The 9,775-nt window shown below is 31.1% G+C and overlaps 2 protein-coding genes across 2 annotated transcripts; both read right to left on the reverse strand.

Moving 5' to 3' along the window:
* Positions 1 to 770: 770 nt before the first annotated feature.
* LOC109817112 (early nodulin-like protein 14) lies at positions 771 to 1,704 on the reverse strand. Its single transcript, XM_020382307.2, has 2 exons — positions 1,463 to 1,704; positions 771 to 1,339 (listed from the first exon to the last, which is right to left on the reverse strand). Exons 1-2 carry the CDS (start codon positions 1,635 to 1,637, stop codon positions 984 to 986), a joined length of 531 nt encoding a protein of 176 aa, XP_020237896.1. The 5' UTR covers positions 1,638 to 1,704; the 3' UTR covers positions 771 to 983.
* Positions 1,705 to 3,862: 2,158 nt separating this feature from the next.
* LOC109817092 (transmembrane 9 superfamily member 8) lies at positions 3,863 to 7,922 on the reverse strand. The gene is made up of 7 exons (XM_020382285.3): positions 7,698 to 7,922; positions 6,545 to 6,709; positions 6,160 to 6,269; positions 5,957 to 6,062; positions 5,762 to 5,874; positions 5,458 to 5,611; positions 3,863 to 5,173 (listed from the first exon to the last, which is right to left on the reverse strand). The coding sequence occupies exons 1-7, from the start codon at positions 7,800 to 7,802 to the stop codon at positions 4,016 to 4,018; spliced, it is 1,911 nt and encodes a 636-aa protein (XP_020237874.1). The 5' UTR covers positions 7,803 to 7,922; the 3' UTR covers positions 3,863 to 4,015.
* Positions 7,923 to 9,775: the final 1,853 nt, after the last annotated feature.

The following is a 9,775-nucleotide window of genomic DNA, read 5'->3' on the forward strand; positions in this document are numbered from 1 at the left end:
TAGTCTTTTAAGTTATCAATAATATACGTAGAAGTGACAGATTGAATCAATTATGCATGATTATTTAAGCTTAATGCGATATTTTTATTAATATGTTATCAATTATTTATGTCACAGTATTTAATTGATTATTTAACAAAATTTGAGTATAATGATAAAAATAATTTTTTATAAAATTATATAATTAAAAAAAAATATCTTAAACATGAAGGATTAAAAAGATATATTTAAGTTTTAATATTTTTATTTAAGCTTTTTGAACAAGTTTTTAATAAGCTAGATTATTTTTTTTAAGAGTTAATTATATTAGCAGTATGGATGATTAACTCTTTTTAATTCGTGTTTTTAATAACTCTTTTTTAATAACTCTTTTGAATTTGTGACGCGGATTTTTATTTTTTTAAAGAATTACTGATATTTAATCCATGGGTGACGTGTTTAATTAATTATTTAGAGAAAAATGTGACGCGTAAAAAGTAAGTTAAAAAAGAATTATTTAGGAATTCTTATCTTGCTCCACTTTTTAAGAAGAGTTAATCACAAATTTAAAGTTTTTTTACATTAACAATCAGTTATATCTTTTAATAATATTATGTCAGTTGCTCATTTAATGAAATAAAAATAAAATAAAATAATTTAAAAGATATGATTGGTTGTCGGTGTAAAAAACTTTATACTGTATAAATGATTAACTCTTTTAAGAATTCTTAAAAATAAGTTTTCTCGCAGCTACTCTGTTCAATTCAATTAATATAGCAGAGGCCAGAACATAAATATAAGAAGGCAGAAGCTATCTTTACTTTATATATATATCCTGAATACTAAACTTTCTTACATAAATTTTGAAGAAAGAATAATGTATTCGGTACAAAAAGAATACGACCACAGATTACAACAGCCTCACTATATCTTACTATCCGAGATGGGGAGACTCAGAATACCCACAAACATAGCCTAATAGCTAATGAGATGGGGCAATTCATTTACATGAGAAAACCCAGAGACATAGCCAACACTCCCACAGCACTGAAAAGGCCAAGTTTCAACATTGTGGCACTGCTAGTAGGAGCAACTGCTGGACCTTCCATTTCTGCTGGAGAAGGTGCTGGAGACACTGCAGTGAATGTGTGCCTTGGAGACATAACCACCACAATCACCTTTTGCCCCTTCTCACAGTGCCCCTTTGCTCCACTGATGAAGTAGAATGCTCCAGGACGCTCCAGCTTCACCTTTGTGTTCCCATCACTGTACTCCTTAATGGGGTTGGAGGTGTTGCAGTTAGCATAACCTTCCCTTGTTACCTCCAACACTGAGTCCTTCCCACTCTCATATTTCCACACTGTAAAAAAGAGAAAGGAAAATGTGGTCTTTTAAGAACTTTCTAAAAAGGGTTAACCTTAATTTTAACGAAAAATAAGTAAATTGAGGAACTTTCTAAAAAGGGTAAAGCTTTGGATGTTACCAAGATGATCTCCGACTCTGAAACGAGACTTTTCAGCCCATTGGTTGAGGGAATCTGACTCGGAAGAAGGAATCTTCCATGCATCTATCTTGCCTCCGACCAAGAGTTCCTTGGCTGCAGAGAAGCCAAAGAGAAGGAAAAGGAGAAAAAGAGAAGAAGCAGAGAAAGCGGCCATGGAAGATTTTACCTTTGCTAGACGAGAAAGCAGAAAGTGGTTGTTTGCAATGGTGGGGTGTTTGGAGTTTGTATTTATGGCGATGAAGAAGGGAGAAAGTAGCCGTTGAGAGTAAGAAGACAGCACAGCAAGTGGACCCTCTGTTTTTGTCATCATCGCAACGGTAAAAAGGAAGTGCCGATGCTGTCACTGCAAAATACAAATGCAAACTCCACATAGCGATTGAGTGATCCACTCCACGTGTATATATATTAAACACAAACTTTTAATTGTACCTTAAAATATTTTTAACAGTTTTTTTTTCGAATTTGGATTCATTTCCTATCAAATAATAATATTAATAATCATTAAATATTTAATGATTCAAATTTAATTTTATAAAAATCATTTAAAAAGTTTTTTTTTTAAATTATTTTTAATTTTTTATTTATAATAATTGATTACGAATTAAATTTAATATTTAAAAATAAATTATTAATAAATAAAAATAATATTATATTACAATATAAATTATTTATTATAAACTTAAAATATAATTTATATATTTAAAATATTTATTTAAACAAATTTTAAATAACTTACATATTTAAATATAATATTTATTTATATATAATTTATTATAAATTTTAGTTATATATAATAAATATTTAATTATTGTGAGAGAGGAACTAAACACTAAACATGCATTGGAAAGTGAGATTTGAGTTAAACAAACTCTTAAGTGCAATTTTTAATTAGTAAAATAAATTAAAAAAATTTATACTTTATTTATTTATATGAATTGAACTTGGTACGTTTATATATATATATATAAAACAACATAAATTAAGACATTCATACATTTTAATTAACCATCTGAGTTAGATGAAATTGGTAATCAAATATAATATTTATTTTGTTTATTTTACACCTCTATATATTAAAAAAAATTAATTATGTTTTGTATTTGTTATTAATTTTTTCAATATCTTTACGATTAATTTTAATTAAAAGTATTATTGTTGTCTTATTAATTTTATAAAAAAAAAAAAAAGATACATTGGAAAAGAGAAACATTTTTTATTTAATTCAAACAAGTAATAGTTTGAATTTAAATATATGAACATAAATACTAAAATTGGTATTTGAGATAGAGTATGCTCAATATAGGTTTTTTTCTTTCTTTCTTAAACATGGATATTAATACTGCTAAAAATATGTTTAAAAATCAGTTGAGTTAATTCAACTGAAGTTAAAAAAAATAAAAATAAAAAATAAAAACTACATTCACAGTTTTTTTTAATCTAAACATTTTTCTAAACATAAACTTATTCACCCTATGAAGTCTTACCTATTGCCATATCTATTTTTGTGTGCGTATTCTATCTTAATAAAATATAGAACTTCCTTCTCAAAGGAAAATATAAAAAATAAAGAATTTCGGATATAAGTTGAGTTCAACAAATAATTAACCATTTTTTTTCCTATTTTATGACAACTTAATTGAATACTTTATTTTTATATTCACCATATTAAGAAATTCGTATATTATACTTAAAAATAACAACAGGGTTCTCATGTTTCAAATGTTTTATTTACATCTCGAAAGAAATACTTATTGAGTCACTTAACATAATTCTGTACTTATTATATATATATATATATAAATCCACCATATAGATTTTTACATTGTAATATCTTTTGAAATAATTTCGTAGAAACCGTTGCAAATTTTTCAATTAATCAAGAGACAAAAAATATACAAGAAAAACATATTACATTATCTTATATTTTGGAAAATTTCCATTCTAATTTATATTGATCTTGGTCGATGTGTATTCTCCAGCACACAAACAAACAAAATTTATTATTGAGAATAATTGAAATATTATATTTCGTTGAATTCCAGAGAACGAAAGCTCTAGGCCATAATAACAATCTTAATCCAGCTCTAAATTCTTGGTAACAATAAATTGTCGAATGTGGAAGAGTAATTCATCGTATGCACTACCAAGAATAGGGAAACTGGCAAGGGTTTTCTTAATTTCATCATCTCATGTTCACTTTCATTCCATACATATTCAGGCATTCGAACGTTGATGATATTTCATTTCTATTGAGATAACTGCTCTAAATATAACATCTGCCACAGAAAACGGCTGATTTGGACAAAGTACAGCCAACCTAAAATCTGTATTCAAACGTTGAATCCTACTTCGACAAAGGCAATTAAAATAAAATGATACTGAAACAAAAGAATCACTGTCTTCACAATTCAAAATTGTATAGAATAGGTTACAACTGAACATGCTAGTGCCTGAATTTCAAAATCCTTACACAAACTTTCTTCGTCCTTTTAAGAAGTATAGTAGATTAGCCCAAACCGCTGAATGCTATACCTAATCAATTTTGACTGAGGAGTAGATGAGCCTAGTGAACCAAAAGCATGCATAAAATCCGATAGTACCGGTCACCACAAAAAATGCATAAGAAGCTATAAGCATGTACCCAAAGTAGAATATCGCAGATACCAACTTTGTGATTTCAAGCTTGGTGAAGAAGTAGAAGGTTGCATAAAGAAAGAGGTAAAGTGCAGAGGAACCAGAGGTAAGGTATGACCGCCACCACCACAAGTAATCCTCACTGCACAACTGGAAGTAGCAGAGCACAATGGTTATTTCAGCACAAGTGACAATGAGGATGATGAAGACCAAAAAGAGGAATCCAAAGATGTAGTAAAACTGATTCAACCAGATTGAGGTGAGGATGAAGAAAAGCTCAATGAAAACAGCTCCAAATGGGAGTATTCCACCAATAAGAACTGAAAATACTGGGTTCATGTACCAGGCCTGCTCAGGGATCTGCCTTGGGATCTTGTTTGTTTTCACAGGATTCTCAATCGCAGGCTTCTTGAATCCGACATAGCTACCCACAAAAACAAGTGGAACTGAGATCCCAAACCATAAAAAGATCAGAGCAAACATCGTACCAAATGGCACAGCTCCAGATGATTTTTGGCCCCATATGAGAGCATTTAATACAAAGAAAATGGCAGAGACAACTGCAGGGAACAAGGTTGCAGTCCTAAGGGCAAGCTTTTTCCACTCCGATCCTTTAAACATTTTGTACAAACGAGTTGACGAGTACCCAGCAAATATCCCCATGAAAACCCAAAGCAAGAGCATGGCTGTCATCAGCCCACCTCGGTTTGAAGGAGAAAGAAACCCAAGGACAGCAAACATCATGGTAACTAGTATCATGCCAAAAAATTGAACCCCAGTTCCAACATAAACACACAGCAAATCTGAATTGCTTGGGGGCCTAAATACATCGCCATGGACAAGCTTCCAACCAGTCTCCTCTTGGGCTTCTTCTTGGGTCTCAAGCTCATTGTATTTTGCAATGTCGCGGTACAGTGTCCGCAGCATTATCATTGCCACCATGCCCGAAAGGAAGAGAACTATCATTAATGAGTTAACAATTGAGAACCAGTGGATTTGATCATCATTCATTAGCAAATAGGCATCCCATCTTGAAGCCCACTTCACATCACTCTCCTGAAGGTACCAGCCAAAGGCAATGGCAGATAATAAGAAATACAGCCCATAATCACATTTCATCATAACAACAAAAGAAGGAGGAGGATGTTAAACATGAGACAACAAAATTATAACGATGACCATTAGTGCAAGAGGATTTTTAATATTTTATCTAATCTCCTTAGCCATAACATAGGTTCTCCGCTAAAATCAAATGACTTAACTTCTTGGTTCATGCCATAACTGCAGGGAACCATTCTAAAGTAACCACATTTACTAATTTATCATCTCCATAAACTCACCTGGAATTCAACATCATACGTGAAGATAATTTCTTTGCCCTCTTCAACCTCTTGGGGATTGTTGGAGTTGACAACTGTGTGTTTAGTATGAGGGTCACAGGTTGTCAAACGAGTTGTTTTTGCATCCCATTTACCTTCATACTCGTGTTTAACACTGCAGATCAACATCCAGATTTGAAAAATCACTACTAATACTAAATATCACAAAAGGATAAACCAGTTAAAAGGGCAGCCCAATGCACGAGACTCCTATGATTGTGGAAAATTATATGGAATAAATTAACAACGGCACAAAAATAATGACCTGAATGGCTTAACCTCAAAGCCCACAATTCTAGCAGATTCAGTTAGCACATCTTTGTGGTACTTGACAGTAAATGCCAAATGGTTGTGAATAAAATACTTCTCTTCCTTGCTCTGCACATTCAGACAAGATAAGCAAAAATACTAGTCGGAATTCATAACAATAGCCATATTGCTATACAAAAAATGAGCATACCCCACTATACAGCCCTTTGAGTCCAACATGGAAACCAAGCTGATAAACAGTAGAATCCTGATCATTCCGTTTCAAGGGAAAAACTAGTGGAAGGTTATCTAGGATCCTGTGCATGAAAAGCAGAGCTACTATAAGATACAAACCTATCACGATTGTAGTAGAATACTCGATGGAAATATAGATAAATTATCAGCATAACATACATGTTCACCCGATACTCATCACTGATCTTCTCTTTGAACTCCTTAGTAGTTTTAGCATCAAGTTTAAGATTACACACAATATTGCACATTTGTGGCTCACGCATTTTAAACTGCAAAAAATTGCCAAGTTAGAATCAGTTCATAACCATAACCAAATTTTGGGAACTCAAGTTTAAAAAGGAAAAAATATCAGCTTGGAAATGAATCACCTAACCACTGACATAGTTAATTAAGTCAATAAACGATTACTCATTAACTAATACTTGAAAAATGAATAGTAAATTTGGCAGTTAATTGTTCCTAAACTGAAAATATATCACCAAGAATTCTTTTTTTGTCATGCTACCAAAATTTAAACTGTCAAGAGTAAATAAGTAAAACTGACCACATAAAGAGAATTTTCAATGCGGTCACCACGAAGCACTTCCCCAAGATTTTCTGCACTATCCTGTATTTTTGATGGGGCACAATAAGGAAGCGAATAATATGTGTATGGAAGCTGGGTCTTTGTTGATGTCAATTTATTTACTTTCACTTGCAACGGATCCCCCTGCAGCAGAGAAATATGTAAAAAGTCAGTTAAGGACTTGAGAAATGCATCCATAATGAATTCTTAATGTACCTCATTTTGTCCAGATTACAAGCATGACAAAAAAACAGTATAGGGAATTCTTTATGAGGGGATACAACAGTAGTCACATAGACTTTTCCATCCTTTATAAGTGCCATTGTAGTTGCTAACAAGATTGCATAGTGATACCAAGCAAGAATTTCAACTATGCAAAGTAATCTGATCACATATCCTTTAAAATTAGGGGGGAAAAAAACTGAACGGAGGGGAAGACTAGAGGTATGAGAATAAATAAGGTGGTAGTGAACAAAAGTAAAATGAAAGCAGATTTCATATATTAGAAAGTTAATATTTTCCATCTGTAAAGTTGTAACCGTTTTCATCAAATGGTATCACTGCTAAATATTTAAAAATCAATTTCTCAATACAAACAGGTGTAATAAAGTAAAAGAAACTGCAGCTATACACCTCTACAAAGAAGTCCTATTCTCCGACATCTTTTAATGTTTCACATAAAAAACCTCACTATTTCTAGTTAGCTCCAGGGAATTAAAGCAGCCACCGTAGGATTGATTCATCAACGAAATGAAAACAGCGCAGTGTTAACCAAACTGAAACCGATTAAATGCAAGACAAACAACATAAATCAAAACTTCAACTAAGCAATCTCTCGTGAATCAATAGATATCAGATACACACGGAGAAAGAAAGAAAAAACTCCTAAGCGTTACGAAGTGAAAGTTCTTCAACGAAGCGATCTAATAAATTAAAACTCAACATTCCACATCACCGCACACTTCCAGCTCCTCTTTCAGGTCTCACCAAAACAGAAAGAATTTCATAAGAAAAACGAAAAACCTAGATTCGATCACATCCAATCCAATCCAACTCAGATCTCGCTTCTCCGGGATCGAGGAACGAGGAAATAAGCAATTAACGGTTCAAAGGAGGGGAAAACGAAGGCTACCTTCTGGAAGTCCTGCGGAGCGACGCCGGGGAGGTAGAAGCAGCGAGCGCCATGGATGAGAAGCAGAAGAACCGCACAGAACGCGAGAGATCTCCAAAACGCCATGGCGTTCGAGATCCAGATCTAGAACCACGCGCTTCGAGTAAGGAAGAGGAATCGTAGTCGCGAGCTACCACAGATAGAAGACTGGGTGCTGATTTTCTGCGGTTATTACAATTTGGTACAGTTACTGCCTTTTCAAGTTATATACCATGTTGGCATGTTGGTGCTTCCAGTTGAATCTTACCAACGCGTTTTCAATTTTTTATTTTATTTTTTATTTTATTTTTTATTTTATAGAGTTGAGGGCATAATGGGAATTAAGAAAGAATTAATGACTTTTTCATTTATACGCAAGACTCCAAATCAGATCTGGGGGATTGCGAGAAAATTAATGACTTCTTACAAATATTAATGATACTTTGACCTCTCATATTTCATGTTTTCTCTCGCATATATCGCCGACTCACATGCTAAATATTTTTACACAAATCACGCTAATTTAACACATTTTTATTATCGGTTAAATTTTTCTGAATTTATTTTAATCATCCACTTTTTACAATTTTACTAATCTTTCTTTTTAAAATTTATGTTTAATTATATCCCTATTTTTTATGATTAATTGACACATTTATAAATAATATATTTATTGTGAAGTAAGAATGATGAATAACGAATAGCAGCGAAATTTAAATTCATTTTATATAAAAAAATATTTATTTATAAAAATTTTACACAACTAAATTATAAGGAATCAAAAGTAGTACAAAATTACATGAATTTCATTTTTTTTAGTTTGTTTGAGTGAAAGTTGACAAATGATTTTAATTAATATTGATCGTGTAAAATTTATTTTAGTTAAAATTAATTTTAAAGTGATATAATTTACACTTGGATTTTTTTTATAAAAATTAGTAAAATTTGATACATAAATTTTTATTCAAAGCAATAGTTATTTACACAATGATTTTGGCAATAAGAAAGGGAGTGAATAAGTGAGGGGAAAGAAAAGTAAGAAGAAGAAAAAAAGAGAAAATTAAATTTGTTTAATAAAAAAGAAGTAGAAGAGGATTTGGAGAAAGATTTTTTTTAATTGATTTATATTAGATTAAGTTAAAAAAGTTAAAATGATATTATAAATTAATTTATAATTATGTTTTTTATATTAGTTTGTTGATTCAACTATTTTTTATTTATTAGATGCATGTGAGTTTTATATAATCAATTATTTAGTGCTACAATTAATTATATGGACTTTTAGAGAATAAAAGCATATTTCAATCCATATAATTGATTATGTTCATCGTATAATTGATTATATAGATAAATCAAGTTCGTGAATAATGAAAAATATGTCATAATTGATTATACGGATAAACCAAACCTTAAAATAATGAAAAATATGTCATAATCAATTATAATTATCCATAATATGACAAAAAGTCCATGGAACTCAAATTGACTATGCACTCATATGAATAAAAGACAAGGATACAATTGTAAATAATCATTATTTCTCTTCAAATCTCTTCACTTCAAAGGATGACAAAAAAAATCAATGAATTCAACATTTATTCCACTTTATTATTTTTTTTTCTTACACACCAAATACGTTTAATTATTTTAAATCATCACAATTTTGCACATTTTTCTTGACTCTCCTTGTACTTATATTATGCCAAATTGAATGTTAAAGTTGTTTCAACTTACAGCCAATTGTAACTAATCTCTTGATGTGAATTACATATCACGTTAACAAATACTTCATTGTAATTTAGAATAATCAAAATGAAATCAAACACATATTTATTTAATGATTTTTTCTTCTAATCTTATAATTTTCAACAAATTTCAATGATGAGAGATAATATATTTAATAAAAGTGTTGTTGACACTTTTTGTATTTTAAAGAGAAGTACTAATTGCATACTCTTATTAATAGAGCTGTCAAAACGGGTAACTTGACTTGGCCCGGCCCGGCCTACCACGAGTTGAGCATTTGGTGGGTCAACCCAACCCGGTTCATTTATTAGTGA

The sequence above is a fragment of the Cajanus cajan genome, chromosome 6 (assembly GCF_000230855.2).
Source record: "Cajanus cajan strain Asha chromosome 6, NIPB_CcT2T_4, whole genome shotgun sequence".
NCBI classification, from domain to species: domain Eukaryota; kingdom Viridiplantae; phylum Streptophyta; class Magnoliopsida; order Fabales; family Fabaceae; genus Cajanus; species Cajanus cajan.